This window comes from Atta colombica, unplaced genomic scaffold (assembly GCF_001594045.1).
Source record: "Atta colombica isolate Treedump-2 unplaced genomic scaffold, Acol1.0 scaffold18, whole genome shotgun sequence".
NCBI classification, from domain to species: domain Eukaryota; kingdom Metazoa; phylum Arthropoda; class Insecta; order Hymenoptera; family Formicidae; genus Atta; species Atta colombica.
In genome coordinates, this window is record NW_017259271.1 from 1,363,737 (window position 1) to 1,387,076 (window position 23,340).

Consider the following 23,340-nt stretch of genomic DNA (forward strand, 5'->3'; position numbering starts at 1 on the left):
ATCATGAAATTTTTAGTTTTTTGTTTCTGGAATTTTATTTTTTCAATTTATTAAAAAATTACGTTTCAGTGGAGAGCATGTCTGATTAACAAATTTAAGTCACATTAGCTATATTTCTTTAGTTAACATATCGTAAAAAGTGTTCAATTGGACAATTAAATGTACAGAATCATCAGTACAAAATTGTTTTTGTGAATATAATTGCAGATGCAAATATGACATATGTAAACAAATAATAAATAATTTGCCAAATGTTAATGTAACTGTTGAATAGTTGCAAAATATATTTTTCATGTAACACTAATTTTCTTTTATATTTGCGAAAGTTAGAGTATATCTTCAACAGTTTTGGCTAACATTTTTGGCAAATTACTTATTTGTTTACATATGTCATATTTGCATTTGTAATTATATTCACAAAAACAATTTTGTACTGATAATTTCATAATTGACCAATTGGACATTTTTTTATAACATATTAAATAAAGAAACATAGTTAATGTAATTTAAATTTGTTAATCAGACATGCTCAAACGTGATTTTTTTAATAAACCGAAAAAAATAAAAATTCAAGAAAGAAAAAATTTTCTAAATTAAAAGTTTCATGGTTACAATTCGAGATTTTTTAAATAGCAAATTCAATTTTTCCTTGACAAATTGATGCCAAACGGAACTTTTAATCTTAAAAACTAAAACTACAGTAATTTTTTTTTTAAATTGTTATCTTGGCTCCTAATAAAGGAAGATCTAATCTTTTTTTTTTAAATTCGTAGAAAAATATCAGATTTCGAATATTTCTCATGGTTATTTGATATGATGCAAATTATTTCCATTTTTTTATATGAAAAAAGATACCCATTTTTTAAAGTCGTTTTATAATAGTTTAACAGCAAAAAATTGTTTTATTATTAAATATACGTGATAGTTTCAATTCTCGAAGAAGAAAAATCACCCCTGTAAATTGCTGTGCGATTGCTCAAAGATGAAGAAATTACATTTTCCGCAGAGTTTTTATTAAACAAATAATTTTTTGCAAAAACTAATGAACATTTCAGGCTTGTTCAAGGCTAGATTTGTTCGTCATTACGAAGGTTACATTTTACGAGAATTTTAAAGCTTTGTGTTTAAATCTCAATGAACAAAGAATGAATGAAAAAAAGGTCTTTTTCGGTGTTTTTTATTTTTTTTCTATTAAACTAATAGTTCGATTTTAATGTTTCACATTTCATTTTGTAGTTATTTCGAATATCTACATTTTTTTATACTAGTTTATTTTTTCATACAATTAATATTTTTCGTTTTTAAGAGTGAAAAATGTGCTCTTTGCAACTATTCGATTTTTTTCGCATATTTTCTTCACAAGTCTCGAGTCTCAAAAATACGCATTTCTTTTCTGATGGTCTTTCGAGACTTTCGTGAAAAGAAATGCTAATTTATAATTTTTTCCGGTAAAATTCTACTTCTACTGAACTATTCTCGAGTTTATGAAGGAGAGGTATACTATATAACGCGCATGAAAAATCGTAAACAATTAAATATCTCGTAAACTGTTGCGTTTTAACATGATTTATACTATTCTGGATTAATGGGAGGAGTATACTATTACTACAATTTATTAAAACTTAAATGTTATTTAGAATAATACTCCCGTCTCTTATTGATACCTAGGGTCGCCGAGTGGCCGAGATTGCCAAGAAAGCATTTTCGGTCACTTGAAAGAAGTGTGAGAAGGAGCTCGCTGTCTCGCTCACTCTCGGTGTGCCGCAGACGAGGACATGGGTTCATGCTTAAGTGTTGGCTACTGTTTCACTAAACCGCCGTCTGATTCTGTGTCGCCACCATCAATGCAGAGTTCTTGGCTGAGTAGTCAGGAGCCTTAATACTTGCGCGTGAGATGAAGTATAATTTAACAGTTACTCAAAGATTACTTGAGGTGTATGAGAGTTAGGGTATATATACAATACGTTATATATGTATATATATACGTTATAATACGTTAATGATAAGGCAGGGGGAATTGTTGATATGAATACATATACTCAAAATCTCCTGTTTTATGGGGGAATTGAGAAAGATCAAAGGTCTCAAATTTGAGAGATCTTTTAATAGCTATCGCCACTTTAATAGCTATGCCACTTTAATCAAATTCAGATATGTCGCTTCTAATGGACTTATAAATTTTAGAATGAATTAAGATATTTTCGAGAAGTTTGATCTTTTGTAGGTACTAAATATCCAAAGCATAGTCGGGCATAATTGAAAAACTAAATTTCTGAAAAACTAAATTTCTGATACATCATAAATGTTATTACGACTTTCAAATTCAAAATAACCGGTAGTTGAAATTCCAAACGCTAGATGGCCTATCCTGTACGTGACGTAGTCACGTTGTTATTTACATACAAAAAGAGTTAACTGTCGATTGATTTGTAAACATAGATAAAGTGTTAATGAATATCATATTCAGCGGTTGTGGGAAATTATATTGGAGGATTGCAGTGTTCCAAAGTTTTAATGAACGTGACAATAAATTATGGTCAGAAAAAGACTAGCTCTTTACAGATTGTTGATCTTGCTTAGTTCTGGATCGTTACAGATTTCGTTTTGGAAGACAATGCCGTTACCTGCCTGAAAGGGAGGAGATCTTTCGTTAGGAGCCATTAGTAATTGATATCTTGGCTCATCCTCGTTCTGTGGAATTCTAATTGACAGAAGTTTTCCTGAGCTATGATTCTTAAAGTCTGATCTCCTGAGGTTGCGAGAGGAGTATGGTTAAGAATTTCTGTCTCCTTTGTAATTTTTTGAATCAGACTCTTTTGAACTACCTCTCTGAATAAGGCGTAGGCGTTTGGCGTCCTTCAATATAGAAAATCTGTTATGAGGTTAAAAGGAGAAAAGATAAAATTCGAGAAATCTTTATGCGAAAGCGTGGAGAAGCTACGATAATCCATATGCTGTGCAATGTTGTAATCCAGAGTATCCTGAGGGTCAATTGAATCAGGAACTCGAAAAATTCTTTTCCTTGCTTCGTTAAGTGAGATATTCTCAGCAGAAACCAGAACATGAATATTCTTTTGTCTAATAAACAAGGGGCAAATAGAAGAAGTAGAGGAGAGATGATTACCCTCGCAGTAATGGGAGGCAAATTCTGTCTCTCGCAGATTACCCCGTCTTCATATGGTGAATCCTTTCCGCACAGCCTGCATCGAGGGCTACCGCTACAATATTTCCTAATATGTCCGATTTTGTAGCAAGAAAAACATGATTTTACTCTTGGGATAAATGGTGAAACTGCGTAAATCGTAATACGAAGTATTACGACATATCTTGGCACTTGCCTGGCAAATTTGATGATTGTCAAATGGATGTATAAGCTTTAATGAGTTTACTTTTTTCTAATGCGAGCGTTGAGCGAGCATTCTCAATTATTAATATCATTAAAGATAAGTTATGAAATAGAATGTCAGTAGAAACTGCAGACACTATTTTATGCATCAGAAATAATTTACTAAATGGCTGTATCGCTTTTGAATTCAAAAAAATATGCTAAATAAATTTAATTCGAAACTATGTATTCTTCTAACTTTGTAGAAGAAATACTAGATACATTTTCATAGAATGCTAATTCTATAAAATTAGAAGAATACGTAGTCATTATACTTAATGCAAAACTAAATTAAGTACGTTGTTCGAATAAAATCATTTCAAACACATCATTTAAACACATTTTCATTTCATGTGTGTGTGTGTGTGTGTGTGTGTGTGTGTGTGTGTGTGTGTGTGTGTGTGTGTGTGTGTGTGTTTTTTAATCTAGGGGTTTTAATATCAATCTAGATAAGGGGAAATATAGGCTAGCTTGGGGGGTTTGCATTAAGATCATGATCTGGCAATACTATCTGAAAAGAACGGTTATGAGGGTGATGCAACATTCGAGAAGAAGTAACACCGAAAACGTCCGTCTTCGATGAAATCCCGCACGCGATTTTCGCAACGGAGCGCGGGCCGCTTGCCAGGCATAGAGTGGGTATAAAGAGAGTTAGGCACTAATCCATGCCTGGTTCCGGCACACCAACGCGATGTTAGTCGCGCGCGACATGCGATATCCAATGAGTGTAAACCGATTCTCATTCTAAAGATATACTATCATTGTATATAACGCTAATTGGTTACGCCATGTCCTTATTGGCCTAGTTTTCACTGAGGGTTTAATCCGAATCAGAATGTAAAAACCAATCAACTACAATCGAGCATTCCCCTGTCGTTCGACTATAATAGGGGAATACTCGACTGTAGTTAGTTGGTTCTTAAAATAGGGATATTCTATTCTTGAAGAAATATCGCATACGAAAATAGCAATTCTGTATACAATGGACCAGTCAAAGTCGAGAAACTATCATTTTCGTATATTAAATTTATATGAGCTTAAGAATAGGGGCCTTGATCCGATTTAAACCACTGTTAATTAAAAGAAGACAACGTTAAAGAAAGAAGAGATTAAGATGAAGAATTGCATCATATAAATGACTCAGATGTAGGATACCAAATGACGACTTCCGGTTAATTGGCGTCTCTCTTTATATCCACTTTAGCCAAACAGTCCTCGCGCACCAAGCTATCGATAACAGATATTCAGCACTTTCAAAATTAATGTTTTGATTGCGAAAATTGGGAATAATCGAGAATTTTTCGAGAACTATGCTAGGAAATGATAATAAAAAAATAATTTGTTATTATTGAACTCTATTTATTTATTTATAACTTAATATATAACAAAAAGAAATCAGATGGAAATTATACGCTGGTAATTGTTAACTAAGCTAGGAAATGAATAAGCGATTTATCTCCATTTGTTTATAATTAATATTTAACAAAAGAAGATCGAATGGAAATGAAATTATATTCGTATTTATTAAGTTAACTAAGTTAGGAAGTGATAATGAAAAAGAGATTTATTTCTGTTTGTTTATAATTAATATTTAACGAAAGAAGATCGAACGGAAATGAAATTATACACTGGTATTTGTTAACTGAGACCGTGTCTTCATAGTCTTATTTCAAGAGCGTCTTAAGTAATGTCTTAAGACGCTAATGCAGCTTTCTGCGTGACTTCTTAAGACAGTCTTGAATACCATATAAGATCTGACTATGAATATCGATCTGAGGAAATGATAATGACAAACCAATTTATTCGATAACGATTTCCATTTGTTTATGACTTAATATTTAACAAAAGGAGAATCAAATGAAAACGAAATTAATTAAAAACGTCACGACAAAATACGTAATGTCAGTACAAACTTACTTTTTTAAAAATGGTTAAAAAAGGCATACTTGCTTCTTGAATAAAACTTAAGTATCCAACCCAATTAATAGTAGTTTTAATTTTTCTTCAAGAATATTCTTATTGAAGGTCTTCTTACTCCAACCTAAGTAATGGCATCTTTAATTCTGTCAAATTAAAATTATTACTCTTCGAAAAAAATTAATGTATCAAATGAAAAATTAAAACCAGGTGCTACAATCTTAACTAATCAAGTTAAATTCTGTTCAAATTAAAAAGTAAAACAAATGATATTGGGAGTACAAATAAGCCGTTTTTAATACAAAATTAAGCATTTATTGTGAAAGAACGGTATATAACGTTTTATTCAAAGTAATGGCCATCGCTAGCCACTACTTTTTCCCATCTTTCTGGTAGCATATGGATACCGCGTCGGAAGAACGCTTCATCTTTTGAGGCTATCCAATCATCGATATAATTTTTGGTATCTTCATATGATGTGAAGTGGTGCTCAGACAGAATATGCGTCATCGATTGGAACAAGTGGTAGTCGGAAGGAGCAATGTTTGGATAATACGGCGGGTGGGATAGAACTTTCCATTTGAGTGTTTCTAAGTAGGTTTTGACCGGCGCCACAACATGTGGGGCATTATATGCAGGAAAATAATTTTGTCATACCTGGAGTAATGGACGCGTTTTTCCTTGAGTGCTCGGCTCAATCTCATCAATTGCGTTCGGTAGAGAGCCCCAGTAATGGTCTCGTTCGGTTTGAGCAACTCATAATACACGACACCAAGCTGATCTCACCAAATACACAACATGAGTTTTTTCCATGAATATTCGGCTCGATGTTGAAGCATGGCCAGGTGGTCCCCATGATTTCCTCTTCTTTGAATTATCGGATTCATTTCATCACCAGTGACTATACGATGCAAAAAACCCTTTCGTTTATGTCTGGCAAGCAGCATTTCACATGTAAAAAATCGGCGTTCAACGTTTCTCGGCTTCATATGGAACGGCAGTTCATATGGAACCCAATTCTCTTGCTTTTGAATCATTCCCAATAATTTCAAACGATATGAAATTGTTTGTTGAGTCATTCCTAAAAAAATAAGTGCAAGTTCTTTTTGCGTTTGGCACGAATCTTCATCCAATAATGCTTCCCATTCCGCGTCTTCGTACACTTTCGGCCTTCCGCTACGTTCTTTGTCTTCGACGTCAAATTCACCGTTCTTAAACTTTTGAAACCACTCACGACAACTTCTCTCACTTAAGGCAGCATCACCATATGCTTCTACAAGCAATCTATGATCCTCAGCTGCAGATTTTTTCAAATTAAAGAAATAAATCAAAAGTTCTCGCAAATGACGCTTATTCGGCTCAAAACTCTATTTTCATACAAAAAAAAATATATGATGCTAATACAAAATCGCTAATATTTCAAGGTGTTACCGAATGTCCAATCTTACGATGTCGTTTTACAAACAATTTTATCAAACAATTTTAACTATAGTTTATTAGTGGCGCCGTCTTTTGCAAACGGCGGAAACTTATTTGTACTCCCAATACTATCTCTTGTTATTTAATTTAACTCTAATAATATGTATCATTATAAAGATTATGTGTTTCGCGGGTTTTCTCCGTGTCCATTCTTGGAATGTCAACGTTTTGTGAATCTTGTAGTCCGCTTCATCAGGGCGAGGAGCAGCCTGATACTATAATAATATGTATCATTCATGTAAAAGATTTGATAGATCAAGAACTGACGCCAAGTTAAATTTTACTATCAAAATAAAAAGTAAAATCCAAGTAATACTGTCTTTATTATTTATTTAATCCAAATGATACTATCTTTAATTTTTATACAATGAAACCTAAGTATATTTTATTGTGAAGGATCTTCCTATTCCAATCCGAATGGTTTAAATTCTTCTTAAATGAAATTATTATCACAATTCATTCAAAGACATTTTTTCTTCCAACTAAAGTAGTTATTTAATTCTCCTTCAAAATTATTACAAAACACAACATTATATATAAACATTATACAAAACGTTATCACAAAATTGTGTTATCAATTGAAGTGTACCACAAAAGTTAAAAAATTGACTGAAATAAAAAAAATTTTAAATAGAAAAATTTTTCATGTAAAAACACTTGGCAGTGCTAGATCAAATAAGAAAAACAATTTGAAATTAGTACGGTAATTCATAAAAATAAATATATGTAATAAAAGGTAATTATAATTTAAAAGTAATAATAAATTTAATCTGAATTTTACACTGAATAATAATAAAGTTTATTATTTTCTTAGACTTAAATTTAAGACTCCTACTCAACCAAGAACTTTGTGGTGGCGACAAAGAATCAGACGGCGATCTGGTGAAACTGATAGCCACACACTTAAGCACGAGCCCATGTCATGTGCTTATCTGCGGCGCGCCAAGAATGAACAAGACAGTGAGCTTCTTCTCACACTAGTCATATGTTTTAAGCGACCGAAAATGCTTTCTCGGTAATCTCGGCCGCTCGGTACGGCCCTAGGCATCAATAAGGGCCGAAGGGCATTTTAAATAACATTTAAATTTTAATAAATTGTAGTAACTGTGTAGGTCTCTCATTAATCCAGAATAGTATAAATCATTAACGCAAGTTTACGAGATATTTAATTGTTCATGATTCTTCATGTGCGTTATATTATAGTATACCTTCATAAACTCGAGAAGCAAGAATATTTCAGTAGAAGTAGAATTTATAAATTATTAATTCCGGGAAAAAATTATAAATTATTTCTTTTCAAAAGTCTCGAAAGGCCATCAGAAAAGAAATGTGTATGTTTGAAACTCAAGATTTGTAAAGAATATATGCGAAAAAAAAATCGAAGTTGCAAAAAGCATATTTTTCACTTATAAAACAAAAGATATTGATTGTATGGAAAAAAATTCGGTATAAAAAATGTAGATATCGAAATACCTACAAAATGAGATGCAATATTAAAATCGATCTATTAATTCAGTAGAAAAAAAATAAAAAATACCGAAAAAGACCTTTTTTTTCACTCGGGCTAGTGACAAACACATTAGTATGAATTTTTTTAAATATATAATTAATTAAAAAAAATATATAATTAAAATTATTTACTTTTATGCATTATCGATACTCTTATTTTTTAACAGATTTATTTAATAATTGCGTTTAAATCAATTCCATTAAAAAGTGCATAGCAGTATATAGTAAGTATAGTGTGAGTTTGTTACCATGCCGTAAACCGCGCTTCATATAATATCAACGAAAGAAATAGGCGGTACGCGGTTTCCTAGTTAGCTATTAGCCTAGATAGCTATTATTGTACCGCGTATCGCGCTCCATGTAATCGCACACTCATTCCGCCCGCGCATTGCTTCGCTTGCGTTCTTCAACTTTCCAATGGTTTTAAACAAACTTTTTCGGCAGCAAAAAATTCGATAATTGTTCAACAGCAAATTCAATTCTTCCTTGACAAATTGGTGCCAGATGGAATTTTTAATCTTTTAAAAATTAGAGCTATAGTGATTTAAAAAAAAATTATTATCTCGGCTCCTAATAATTGGAGGAATAATCTTTTTTTTTAAATTCATAGAAAAATGTCAGATGTAGAATGCTTCACACGGCTATTTGATATAATGCATATTAATGGAATTCCCATTTTTTTATACGGAAAAAGATATCCACTTTTTAAACTCGTTTTATAATAGTTTAACTACAAAAAATCGTTTTGTTATTAAGTGCACATAATGATGCAATTCTCAAAAAAGAAAAAATTCCTCCTGTAAATTGTGCGACTGCTCAAACATGAAGAAATTAAGTTTTCCAGACAGTTTTTTAGTGAACAAATGACTTTTACAAAAACTAATGAACATTTCAGGATTTGTTCACTAGATTTGTTCATCAGAGGATTACATTTTATGAGAATTTCAAAACTTTGCGTTTAAATGAACAGAGAACGAATGAAAAAAGGCCTTTTTTGGTATTTTTTTATTTTTTTTCTACTAAACTAATAGATCAATTTTAATGTTCCATGTCTCATTTTATAATTTCGAATACTTACATTTTTTGTAACAATTTCATATAATCAATATTTTTTATAAGTGATTTTTCGTTTTAACGTGTTTTTTGCAATTATTCAATTTTTTTTTGCATATTTTCTTCACAACTCTCAAACATACGCATTTCTTTTCTGATGGCCTTTCGAGATTTTCGTGAAAAGAAATGCTGATTTATAATTTTTTTCCGATAAAATTCTACTGAACTATTCTTGCTATTCGAGTTTATGAAGAAGGAATATACTACAAAATGCGTATCAAAATCCGGATAAATCAAACAATTCCTTTAAACAAAATGTTTTTAATGAAAAATTAAATATTACAAAAAATCCTTTTACATGACACTTGGGGGATCCCTGTAGATAATTATTTGATATAGCCCCCATTAGTTTGAATGACAGCCTCTATTCTCAGTCTGAAGTGTTCGCATGCTGTAATGTAATGTTGTCCATCCGACGAATGCTGTCTCAATAACGGTCCTTAACGTCACATTGGGCTGCCGAGACTTGTTTGTGACTCTTTCAACTACGCTCCGTAGTAGTCTAGAGTTTTTAGTTGTCCCAGATTTAAATCTGGGTTGTTGGAAGGCCAGAATTTCTTGGACCAAAATATATCGACATTATCTGAGAGCTAATTTTGAATCAAATGATTCGTATGAGCCGATGTACATTCTGCTGAAAAATATATGGCCTTCCGAACGCCACAGTTTCCAATCCACGGCTTCACTACATCCATCAGAACGCGCAACAATTGCTCTGGGTCATCCAAAATCAGCGCTTGAGCCCTTTCAATGACTACGAGCATCCTCGCGATGCATTCTTTCGAGTGACTTCCTCGCTGGCATACTGGAACCTTGGACTGTTCTAAAACCGTACATTTGCTACAATGTCATAAATGGTTGATCTCGGATCATGGACTCGTGCTTGTTTATGTCTTACAGTGTCGAACCACGATAAATGGCCGAAATTATAGGCGTGAAAAAGTGACGTTTTGACGACGAAATTTATGTTACGTGCTATTTCGTTATTATTTGCTTAATTGTTAAAATGTGACTTATTGAAGTAATTATCGAAAACTGAAGGACTTATCTTGGAATTTTATATAGCGTATATTTTACTCGTTTCAACAGCTGTCGGACCGTGTTTCTGCCCGAATATAGGCTCACTTTACGTGTCTTTTATGATTATTTACTGACTGTCAAGAGAGTAAAGGACAATTTTCATCGATTTTCATAAATATTTTAAAGTGATCTTATCATTTCGTTTCATCCAAATGATCTTTATTTAAAAATAGCAACATAAATTAATGTTATTTCTCGCTTCGTCATAATTCCAACATGGCCGTCGTGACTAGTTCGGAGCTTTAATACATTCATAGCGTTCATAATTTACACTCAATCACACACACACGCACACGCACACATGCACGCACACACACACACGCGCGCGCGCGCTAGATATTTTAACTCTCACTGGGAATGCTTATTTTTCTTATTTTTCTAAATATTCATATTTTTTAATAATTCTAATTTTTCTTATTAATATGCTTCTTATTTATGTTATTTTTCTAAATAATTCATGTTTTATTACTATATCGAGATCTAACAGCGTCAAATGTTTTGAAAAATTTTTCTATTTAAATACAATTTTTTTCATTTTATACGATTAATTCTTTAATTTTTTGTGGTAATAATTCAATTGAGCAAGATAACGTAATTTTGTGATAATGTTTTGAAGAATTAAATAATCATTACTTTAGTTGGAAGAAAAAAATGTCTTTGAATGAATTGTGATATATTGTAATAATTTCATTTAAAAGGAATTTAATCCATTCGGATTGGAATAGAAAGATCCTTCAATAAAATATACGCGTATACTTAGATTTCATTGTATAAAAAATTAAAGATAGTATTATTTGGATTAAGTAAATAATAAAGATAATATCACTTGGAGTTTACTTTTTATTTTGATAGTAGAATTTAACTTAGCGCCACAGTTGTTGATATCAAAGCTTTTGTACAAATGATACGTATCATTAGACTAATATATTCATTATTTATTTAATTTGTCATGATATAAAGAAAGGGATTTAACTTGGCATCAGTTCTTGATATCAAATCTTTTATAAGAATGATACATATATTTGCAATTTGTGGAACGCTTGTGATTGATTCTGTTCTCTTGATTGACTTGTTCAGTGTTATACTATTCCGCTGCATGAGCACTCTTACATTCTATTATAAAGTCAGCATTTGCGAATTGTTAATGAATTGTAATTCATATCGATCTTAAATTTTATAAAAAGGAAACATCCGACACACACGCTTTATACAAAATATGTAAATTATGTAATTTATGTAAATTTAAAAAAAATGAGCAATCTTTATTCTTTTCACAATTATAAAAAATTATAATTTACGTTTACTGATACTTAAATAAATAAAACAAGTCACATGTTTTTGTTATAATTTATAATTATATGACTCGTCTTAGTTAACAAGTAGGATACAAATAAATGAAACTTCTGAATGAATAATATTTTACGTGACCCTAATTCATCCGATATATGAAAAAAATGATCATTTTTTGAATGACCGTAAATAATAGTATGAGTTTCTTTATTGTTATATAGTTATATAATATATATATATATAGTTATATAATTTTATTATAATTTCTTATATTGTAGAATTGTACTTGCAAAGCGAAGTTGCAGAAATAAATCACTCAATTACGCCACTTGCCTTCTACCGAGAATATGTTTCGAAAAATGTACCATTAGTAATAAGAGGTGCAATAAAACATTGGCCTGCTATAAACAAATGGTCTATACCATATTTTCGTAAAGTGCTTGATGACGAAAAGATTTCAGTCGCTGTTACGCCAAATGGCTATGCAGATGCAGTAATTAAAGGAGATGACGGTATCAAGGAATTTTTTGTAATGCCCGAGAAACGTTTACTTACAATATCAGCGTTTCTTGACACATTAGAAAACACGATAGAAAACAGCGTATTTTATATACAGAAACAAAACTCGAATTTTATACACAACTTTTGTAAGTTGTGGCCAGACGCAGAAATTGAAATATCGTGGGCCAGCGAAGCATTTGGAAAGCATCCTGATGCTGTAAACTTTTGGATGGGAGACGAAAGAGCTGTAACTTCTAGTAAAGTTTTATTTTACTTGATAACACAAATACTCGAAAATGCTTGGATATCTAATTGATATATATATATTGATGATCATCATTAAGTAAATTTCATTCTCATAATTTCAAGAATTTTACAAAATCTATTTCTATTCACATATAATTTTATTAGTATATATAGTTAATTCTGAAGATAACATTCGAATTAAATTACATATTTTTACTATTTATAGTGCATAAAGATCCTTACGAAAATATATATTGTGTTGTGTCTGGTGAAAAAAACTTTATTTTACATCCTCCCACGGATTTACCATGGATTCCACATCAAAATTATCCATCTGCTGTTTACAAGGAACACAAACCCGGGAAATGGATTATTGAGTCAATCAATGATACGCTTGATTCAGGAAGAATCACAAATTTAACATCAACGCCATGGATATGTGTAGATCCTTTAAATCCGGACTACGAAAAGTTTAGTGACACTATATATAGCGTTTTTTATTTTCAAAGTGACATTTATTTTCAAAATTAATAGAAAAAATATATTTAAAAAATTTACTTTAGATATCCAGAATATCGTAACACACATAACTTGAAAGTGACACTCAGAGCTGGAGATATATTGTACTTGCCATCCTTATGGTTCCATCATGTGAGACAGTCACATGCTTGCATATCCATCAATTACTGGTATGATATGGAATTCGATATCAAGTATGCTTACTTCAAAGCACTGGAGACATTATGCAAATAAACGAGTAAGTGGTTAAGGCACTCTGTAAACATTTATGTGTATAGATGATACTATTTTATTTTAAGTCATTTGCATGCAAAAGAAATCTTATTCTTATATATTTGTATCTTCCTCTCTTTCTGTATATATCTGTATGTGCACACACAGATATATGTATATGTGTACATGTATATTCTGTATAGATTGTATGTCGTTTATAGCGTATAATACATTGCTACATTATATACTATTGATTATTCCATAATATACTTACATACTAATACTATATCAAAACATCTACATGTTTTTTAATTAATATATGTTATTGATATACTTATTAAATGAAATGCTTATTTTATCATTATATCAATGATACAAAGATAACATAATATACGTTATTCTTCTTACAGAAGTTGCAAACTTACTGTCATGCTTTACGAAACTGTCAAAAAACTACAAGAAAATTTAAGTCAAGCTGTTTCGTCATTTTCCTCGGTAAGCAAATTATATTTACGTTTTGTACCATAATTCTGAGTTTCATACATCTTTCGGTTTTCTAGATATTTCCGGTAATTGTTCTCGCGTTTTCTTCGTTGCTCCTCTGCCTGCTGTCGCAGTTTTTCAGGATTCATATGTGTGGTTACCATGTGCCTCGTTAATGAACTCATGAATTTATATGTGATTCCACATACATCGCAAGAAAGTATTTCCTCACTTCCTCCCTGTTGCTATTTGTGAAAAAAAAAAAAAAAAAAAAAAAGATTTATAATTACACAAATCCAAATAAATTATAAAAATAATGCAAAAAAATATATGCAAAAAAATATAAAATCAAATATATTAAGGTATTTCTACAATAAAGTGTCGAAAATTTGGGATGCCTCACAAGGCCCATCCAAAACCACAAATATCTACATAATTTGGATAAAATATTAAAATTATGTGTATATTTTAATAAAACAGTAAAAAATAAATGATATTTAAGTATGCAAAAACGATGAAATAAAAAGAAGTTTTATTCGATATTAAGACTTTATTGGATATTTTGCCATTTCAACATTACGAGAATGTTCGATAACTTATTACTTTTTTTTTACTATTATACATAAAAATGAATTTTCAGTGCAAAAATGAAAATAAGAGAAACAATCTCCAGTGATCTTGACAAATGTTATTCAAGACATAATCCTAAACAACAAGAAGTTTTAGCCGTCTGTCGGATTGAGTAATGCTAATACCGACGGTACTGTAACTTTCAAGCTTTATAACTCGCAAAGTACTTAATGAAAATGAACTTAATTATAATATTTTAGCTAAGCTTTACTTTAGGAAAGCTCTCGAGATAAACACAAAAATATGTAGTAAAAAAGGGGGATTCCATTAAAAAAATTCATGTTGATCTTGACAATGCCATCCTAGGTTAAATAACTATCGTTATAATAACTAACTTATTGTTGAATGCATTTTTTTAAGCTTTACAACTTTTGTAAGAAACATTTTTTTTCTAAAATGCATTGTTTATAAGATATTTGGATGTATCCAGACTTTCGGCCCCTGTATAATATATATATTATATGTAGTAATTCAGATTAAATTATTTCAAGAGCTAGCTTTAATCGTTACAGCCATTACTTCTGTTTCTTATTGTTGAATTTTCAAATTTATAATCCAGTAAAATTCTTATTTTTATTATAATCTCATTTTTTAGAAAAATTTATGTTTGTGTACAATTAGTTAAAGAACCTTTATGTGTCACTAAATTATATAATATTAAAAGTAACATTTTCGACATTTTTTTTCTCTTATTTCATCGATAACCTTTCTTTTTGCACACGTCAAGTTCGGGACTTCATTATATTAAAAAATTAGACATTTCTATGATAACTCGATTTACTGTAGAACCACCTTAATGTGCATATAAATGTAACCGGAAAAATCTATAGCCTTTTTCCTAATTAGTTACAATTTATTTAAAAAGAACAATGATTTATTTCTAAAAAAGCATTATCCTTCTTAAAAGAACAAATGATACCTTGTTTGTGAAAGTTTTTATGAAAAGTGGCGCAGAGGACGCTACTGTTTTTGTTTATTGCATATAGAGTATCCCATTTTAAAGGATCCACTCAAATATCTCGTAAACACTGCATTAAGGCTCCTGACTACTCAGTCAAGAACTCTGCGTTAACGATAGCGACACAGAATCAGATGGTGGTCTGGTGAAACCGGTAGTCATACATTCAAGTACGAGCCCGTCTGTGTGCTCGCTTTCGGTGCACCGAGAGTGAATGAGACAGCGAACTCCTTCTAATTGAAATATCTACAAAATGAAATGTGGAATATTAAAATCAATCTATTAAATAGAAAAAATTTTAAAACACCAAAAAAGATTTTTTTTTCATTCGCTCTCTGTTCATTGAGATTTAAACGCATTTTTAAAATTCTCTAAAAATGTAGCCATCGTGACGAACAAATCTAGCTCTGAGCGAGCCTGAAATGTTCATTAGTTTTTGCAAAAAGCCATTTGTTCACTAAAAATCTGTCTGCGGAAAACTTAATTTCTTCATCTTTGAGCAGCAATTTACAAATATGTAAGATTTTTCTTCTTCAAGAGTTGCTATCACATTTAGTAATGTAACAAAACAATTTTTTGGAGTTAAACTATTATTTGCAATTAAACTATGATTTTGAAAAGTAGGTATCTTTTTTCATATAAAAAAATGGAATAATTCTGTTAATATGCATTATATGAAATAGCCAGTTAATATGCATTATATGTGAAGCATTCGATAGCTGACATTTTTCTACGAATTTAAACAAAAAGCTACCCTCAGCTTATTAGAAGCCAAGATAACATTTTTTGCAAAATTTTTTGCAAAATTTTTTGCAAAAAATTACTGTAGCTCTAATTTTTAAAATTAAGAGAGATTCTATCTGGCATCAATTTGTCAAGAAAGAATTGAATTTGCTTAAAAAAATTCTCGAACTTTTTTGTTACCGAAAAAGTTTGTTTAAAACCATTGGAAAATTAAGGAACGCGACAATGGCAGCGCGCCGGACGGAGTGGAGAAGATCGGGCGACTCGCGTGTATCTGATTTGTATGTGTGTAAAAATTTGCTGAATCTACATTTTTTCAGCAATAAATTGACGTAAAAACATGATTTTTTTTTAATTTGAGGTAGTTTGATGAGATATAAACAAATAGCTTAACCAAATGTTTCGCAAAGTAATTGTGATCATGAAATTTTTAGTTTTTTGTTTCTTGAATTTTTATTTTTTTATTACTAAAAAAATCACGCTTGAGCATAGAGTGCACGTCTCATTAACATATTTAAGTCATATGCTTCTTTATATTTAATATGCTGTAAAAAGTGTTCAATTGGACAATTATATGTATGAAATTATCAGTACAAAATTTTTTTTGTGAATTTAATTGCAGATGCAAATATGACATATGTAAACAAATAATTAATAAGTAATTTACCAAATGTTAGCGTAACTGTTGAAGAATATAACACTAACTTTCGCAAATATAAAAATAAATTAGTGTTATATGAAAAATATATTTTGCAATTATCTTTCTCCAAGTTACGCTAACATTAGTTTTTAATTATGTGTTTACATATGTTTACATTTGCATCTGCAATTAAACTCACAAAAACAATTTTGTACGGATAATTCCGTACAGTTAATTGTTCAATTGGACACTTTTTACAGTATATTAAATAAAGAAACATAGATAATATGACTTAAATTTGTTAATCAGACATGCATTCCATATTCAAACATGATTTTTTAGTAATAAACCGAAAAAATAAAAATTAAAGAATCAAAAAATTTTTTTAAATAAAAATTTCGTGGTAAAAAAATTATATTTTTGCGTCAATTTATTGCTGAAAAAATGTAAATGTAGCAAATTTTAACGCTGATATGTGCGAGTGGCCCAATCTTCCCCCACTCCATCCGGCGCCTTGTCTCGCTCGCATTCCTTAATTTTCCAATGATTTTAAACAAACTTTTTCGGCAGCAAAAGATTCAAGAATTTTTTAACAGCAAATTCAATTCTTTCTTGACAAATTGGTGCCAGATGGAATTCTTAATCTTAAAAATTAGAGCTACAGTGATTTTTTTTTTTAAAATTATTATCTCGGCTCCTAATAATCAGAGGGTAATCTTTTTTTTTAAATTCGTAAAAAAATGTTAGCTATAGAATGCTTCACATGGCTATTTATTGATATGATGCATATTAACGGAATTATTCCATTTTTTTATACGAAAAAAAGATACCCACTTTTCAGTCATTTTATAATAGTTTAACTACAAAAAATCGTTTTATTAAATATAAGTGATAGAAATTCTTGAAGAAAAAAAATCACCCCCGTAAATTGTTGTGCAACTGCTCAAAGATGTAAGTAATTAAGTTTTCCGCAGACAGGTTTTTAGTGAACAAATGGTTTTACAAAAAACTAATAAACATTTCAGAGCTAGATTTGTTCGTCATTATGAGGACTACATTTTACAAAAATTTCGAAGCTTTGCGTTTAAATCTCAATGAACAAAGAGCGAGTGAAAAAAAGGCTTTTTTCGGTATTTTTTATTTTTATTTTTTTATTGAATTAATAGATCGATTTTAATGTTTCACTCATTTTGTAGGTATTTCGAATATCTATATTTTTCATACGGAATTTTTTTCCATACAATCAATATCTTTCGTTTTATAAGTGAAAAACATGCTTTTTGCAATTTTTCGATTTTTTTTCGCATATTTTCTTCACAAGTCTCGAGTCTCAAACATACGCATTTCTTTTTTGATGGTCTTTCGAAGATTTTTGTGAAGAGAAATGCTGGTTTATAATTTTTTCCGGTAAAATTCTACTTCTACTGAACTATTCTTGCTACTCGAGTTTATGAAGGAGAGGTATACTATATAACGCGCATGAAAAATCGTAAACAATTAAATATCTCTAAACTGTTGCGTTTTAACATGATTTATACTATTCTGGATTAATAGAAGGTGTACACTATTACTACAATTTATTAAAATTTATATGTTATTTAGAATGATCCTCGTCCTTTATCGATGCCATGGGAGATTGCCGAGAAGGCATTTTTAATCGCTTGAAACAAGTGACTAATGTGAGAAAGAGCTCGCTATCTCGTTCACTCTCGGCGTGCTGACGTCAAAAGCGAAGAATTACATATTAATTTATGTTGCATGTATTTTTAAATAAAGATAATTTGGATGAAACAAAATGACAAGATCGCTTAAAAAGTACGTACTTGTTGTGTGTTACAGCGTCGCATCACAATAAATGGCTGAACTTGTAGGAAGTGATGTTTTGACGACGAAATTTTTGTTGCATGCCATTTCGTTATTATTTGCTTAATTGTGAAAATATGACTTATCTCGTATTTATCAAACCATAATCATAATTATGGATGAAAACTAAAGTTATCTTGGAATTTTGTATGTAAAATATTTTATTTGTTTCAACAGCTGTCAGACCATGTTTCTGCCCGAATATAGGCTCACTTTATGTGCGTTTTACCATTTATTAAGAGAGATTATTAAGAGAAAAAAGGATAGTTTTCATCGATTTTTAAGCGATCTTATCATTTTGTTTCATCCAAATTATCTTTATTTAAAAATACATGCAACATAAATTAACATGTAATTCTTCGCTTTTAACGTCACCATGGCCGCCGCGACTAGTCAGGAGCCTTAAATTGAAAAATGTTCCAGACAAAAGTTTTGTGACTTTGAAGGGAACATAAAATGATACTATTGGTTGATCTTGAATAGCGTTGTTAAAGTCAAGGCAAAACTACTTATAATTTTTTAAATAGGCCTGCTCAAATTCCATATTCTCGTAGCTTATCTCAAAAGCTTTTCAAAATACTGATAAAATATTATGATAGAATATTTTTTTAGTAGGTATTTTTCGAGTTACACGGCAAAGTTACAATACCACTAGCAATAGCATTACCCTAGCCGATAGCTAAAACCTCTTAAACGTGCTCAGAATCTCAGAATCATGATCTTGATAACAATTAAATCAAAGCCATTGGAAGTCATTTTTCTAATTTTTGTTTTTATATAAATTAAAAAATAAAAATAACAATCCCCAATGGCCTTGATAAATGTTATCAAGATTACTCAACTTCAAACATTTAAGATTTTTCATTTGGATACCTTGAGTAATGCTATTTATTTATGCGTTCTCTTAGGCATTTTATTTTTACATAAAAATAAAATGATTTTCAGTGCAAAAATAAATAAGAAAAACAATCTCCAATGACTTTGATCTTAACGAATGTTATTCAGGACATGATCTTGAACAACATTTAAGAAGTTTTAGTCGCCGATCGGACACTTTGCGTAATGTTAATGCCGGCGGTACTGAACTTTTAAGCCTTACTCGAAAAATACTGTATGAAAAATAACTTTATTATAATGTTTTGAAAAGCTTTTGACACCAACTATTAGATTCTGAAATAAAAAATAGGGTGCCATTTAAAAAAATCGATGTGATCTTAATCTAACCTTGGCGATGCCATCTAAGGTCAAACTGATCAGTGAATAGATCATTTAAAGCTCTACAACTTTTGTAGAAAACATTTCTTTTAGAAATGCTTAGTTTTCGAGATATTTCACAGATCCAGTACTTTTTACTTACCCTATACATGTATATGCATATAAAGAAGATAGGTTACAGTAGAGCCTTCCAACTCACGCACCGCGGACACAAAATTTCGTGCACGCGGTGTGCGACTTAGAAAGCTCTGGTTTAATTAAAATAATTATACATACTTGTTGATGTACCAGCATATGTCTCTGCAAATTGTTCAGTCTATTGAACTCACGACCGCACACTTCACAATCGAATTTCTTGTCGGGGTCATGATGTTTCTTGTGCATACTCAGATCAGTTATGTGGTGAAAAGTCTTTTGGCATATATCGCATGTGTACTTGCGTTGTTCATTAGGCATATGGGATTCTTCATGTTTTGCTAAACTGGTCTTATCCATGAACCGCCGACCACAGTAAATACAAGGAAGTGGTCGCGATTGAGAATTATGCAGTGTCAAGTGACGACGTAGCGCCGTGGATGTAGGAAAGTTTTTATGGCATTCCAAGCACTGAAATGGTCGATCGCCAGTGTGAGTCTTTCGATGACGAGCGAGCGAACCTTGATCTGGATATCTGGAAAAAATGAAAACTTGATTTTATAAGAATTTTAATAAAAATTTGATTAAATAAAATAATATGGAAATAATAGATAATAAGACAAACATGAGACAAAAGATTATATAAAGTTCTAAGTATATGAAGCGTGTGCATCACGCATGCGTGCGTATGTGTGTTGTTTCATTTTAATTGATTCAACAAAATATCTCGAGAATAAGTCATATGTAGAAAAAAAATTTTCAGAAGTGGTACGGTTTTGAGGGGGACATATTTTGGTTATGAATAATTTACAATATATTTAATATTTCATGTATGTAATATATGCCAGAATAAAGTATAAAATGTCTCGTAAACTATATTGGTTTTTTGATATCTTTACCTTAATATTTTTATATGAAGGATATTTTGAGAAATCATTATAAAAAAAAACTGTCTAGTTTTATTTAAAAATTTTAGATAAGTCACCCTCTTTTAATTGAGCAGTATTTGTCAAACATTTCTGTCTTACAGATTTTGCAGCATTCTGCTGGATGAATTAAAATGGATTATCTTGAGTACGCACGCACGCACGCACGCACGCACGCACGCACGCACGCACGCACGCACGCACGCACGCACGCACGCACGCACGCACGCACCTATATGTATACGCTCGCACGCACGTATGCACGCATCAACTGAATTTTTCAACTAGCCTTTTAGGGCACGAGTCACAAGGAAAGTTTCTTGTAGTTATATCTTCTTCACGAGCGTGTTTTAGTCTATTATGCCTGAGTAACTGGAAAGATGTTTTAAAGCTTCTATTACATATGTCGCACTTCAAATTATCTGTTGTCGGTATAATAACTTGAGTTCTTTTTTGTCCGTTTTCATCTTCCGATATTATCAAGGATATGGTCACCGTATTGTCTTCATTATCATAATCTTGAAACGATGACGATGATACTGTACTACTAGTTGTCTAGCAAATTATAAATAAAAAAAATGTTTATATACACACATATAAAAATTCATTGATGTACAATGATATACCTGTTTATTAGAAGTAGGCTTGGAATCTATATCAGGCAGAATAAAAGTCTCCTCTTGGATTGTACTATTATTCTGATAAGATTTAGATTGCGAGTCTTTATTAGTATTATCATCACCACTTTCAGCAATTGCATAATTTCCATCCTCAGTTAAGTATACTGGTTGTAGAGTTCCACTAGCATCCTTAAAATACAATTGACCATCTTCGTCCTCATGCAAAAATATCTGATCCTAAAAAAGCAGAAACAAGTATATTTGCTTACAATATATTAATACACAGAAAAATGAATGATATTATATTAACAATATTATTCTTTAATTAAACAATCCTTGAAATAATTTTAATGCGATAATAGTATTAACAAGATAAAATAACATTTATCAAAACAAAAGCATGATGTATTTATTTCATTATTACTATTATTGAATTAACAAGATTATGTTTGATTAGACTGCTATTAACTAATGTTGTTAATCCATAATTTTTTTCTTATAGAATTTTCAAATGTAAATGTTATATTATATACTTGAGAATTATCTTCTTGATTTTGATTGGTTTCGGAATTCGCCACTTCCCAAGACATTTGTTCATCTTGTTCTATCGTCGCGTTATCATACTGATATTGTTCGTTATCATCGATGGCTTGTGCTACGTACAATGTCTCCATGTTGTCTCCTTCATAATAAATAGTACCCTCAACTGGTATAGTATTTGCTTCAAGTCGTTCCATCTAGAATAATATAATATTGACTCATTAATATTGATAGATATTAACAGATATTTATTATACATATTTTTATCAAATACTAACTTTAACGTAATGATCATTGAGTTTCTCTTGTTGTTGTTTAATGGAAGAATCTTGCTTCTTTGATCCTAGCACAGTATACAATAGATTATTCTCTGTATTTTTCACTATCTCTTGAGTTGAATCACTGTCATCTACAATATCATTTATTTTATTCCCATGGGATTCTATTCGAGATTTGTCCGCCTTTCCAATGGGATCCATATGGATTTTTAAATCTACTTTGTTTGATTGCAGCGAGATAGTCCGATTATTTACATGCTTTTTATCGGCCTGCATTCGTAAAGAGCTCACATGATTATCAGTCAATTCAGAATTATTATCTAACCCATCTACTCGCTCCAGCTCCTCATCTTGCCAATCTTCATCAACATCATAGTTTATAACTTGTTTTTTAGTGATTTTGTGTGTACTATTTTTTACATGCTTGGTGGGTTCTTTCTTGAATTGCGAGGTAAACATTGAATTCTCATCGTCGAAGCTATAAAGCTCTATGTTTTTACTAATCGCTCTGTCATTTCTCTTTGTCTTTTCAATTGTGTCAATATCCTTTGAATCTGTCAATGTGTCCTTATTCAAGGCATCATCATTTGGAGGTGTCTCGTTTTCCTCAACTTCCTCAATTATCTCTATAATTTCTTCTATTTCTGCTTCCTCAGAATCTTCAGTAATCATTTCAGATTCAAATATGATATCTCCTTCCATAACATTTCCATCTTTCAATACCTCCATAACAGCCTTGTCATCTATAACCAAGCTCTCCAATATTTCTGATGATAACTCCATTTTTTAATACCTACAAAAATTGTATTTGAAGAATAAATATACAAACATTCTATGTTATAAAATCAATTGGATATGCATAAGTCCAAGTTATTTTTTGTTACAAAAAATCATTATGAATTGCATATGAATAACCAACTTGCACCAAAATATAAAAATAAATAATCCAGTACATTATATATGTTACAAAAATGATAAAAAATACAGATAATATCGTTCACTACATGTGATAATATTTACACTGCTTAAAATCTATCGCATATAAATATATATATA

At 30.8% G+C, this 23,340-nt stretch overlaps 2 protein-coding genes across 4 annotated transcripts in view; one reads left to right on the plus strand and one right to left on the minus strand.

Annotated features, from left to right (window-relative positions):
* The first annotated feature begins 1,775 nt into the window (after positions 1 to 1,775).
* LOC108686409 (jmjC domain-containing protein 7) lies at positions 1,776 to 13,055 on the plus strand. The gene is made up of 3 exons (XM_018191711.1): positions 1,776 to 1,866; positions 12,052 to 12,531; positions 12,747 to 13,055. The coding sequence occupies exons 1-3, from the start codon at positions 1,776 to 1,778 to the stop codon at positions 13,049 to 13,051; spliced, it is 876 nt and encodes a 291-aa protein (XP_018047200.1). The 3' UTR covers positions 13,052 to 13,055.
* A 122-nt stretch (positions 13,056 to 13,177) lies between these two features.
* LOC108686423 (zinc finger protein 490) overlaps positions 13,178 to 23,340 on the minus strand; it is an 11,584-nt gene continuing 1,421 nt past the window's right edge. For all 3 annotated transcript variants that reach the window (XM_018191732.1, XM_018191734.1, XM_018191733.1), the window contains exons 2-8: positions 22,285 to 23,077; positions 22,000 to 22,203; positions 21,473 to 21,703; positions 21,136 to 21,401; positions 20,062 to 20,455; positions 13,767 to 13,980; positions 13,178 to 13,295 (exon numbers count right to left, since the gene is read on the minus strand). In XM_018191732.1, the coding sequence (XP_018047221.1) occupies positions 13,240 to 13,295; positions 13,767 to 13,980; positions 20,062 to 20,455; positions 21,136 to 21,401; positions 21,473 to 21,703; positions 22,000 to 22,203; positions 22,285 to 23,067 (2,148 nt within the window). In that variant the 5' untranslated portion in view covers positions 23,068 to 23,077 and the 3' untranslated portion in view covers positions 13,178 to 13,239. The remainder of the gene's footprint in view (positions 13,296 to 13,766; positions 13,981 to 20,061; positions 20,456 to 21,135; positions 21,402 to 21,472; positions 21,704 to 21,999; positions 22,204 to 22,284; positions 23,078 to 23,340) is intronic.

Coding starts and splice junctions, on each gene's coding strand:
- LOC108686409 (XM_018191711.1), top strand. CDS start 1,776: ATGGGTTCATGCTTAAGTGTTGGCTACTGTTTCACTAAACCGCCGTCT. Junction 1,867..12,051: donor GCAGAGTTCTTGGCTGAGTA/GTCAGGAGCCTT, acceptor CTTATATTGTAG/AATTGTACTTGCAAAGCGAA. Junction 12,532..12,746: donor CGAAAGAGCTGTAACTTCTA/GTAAAGTTTTAT, acceptor TACTATTTATAG/TGCATAAAGATCCTTACGAA.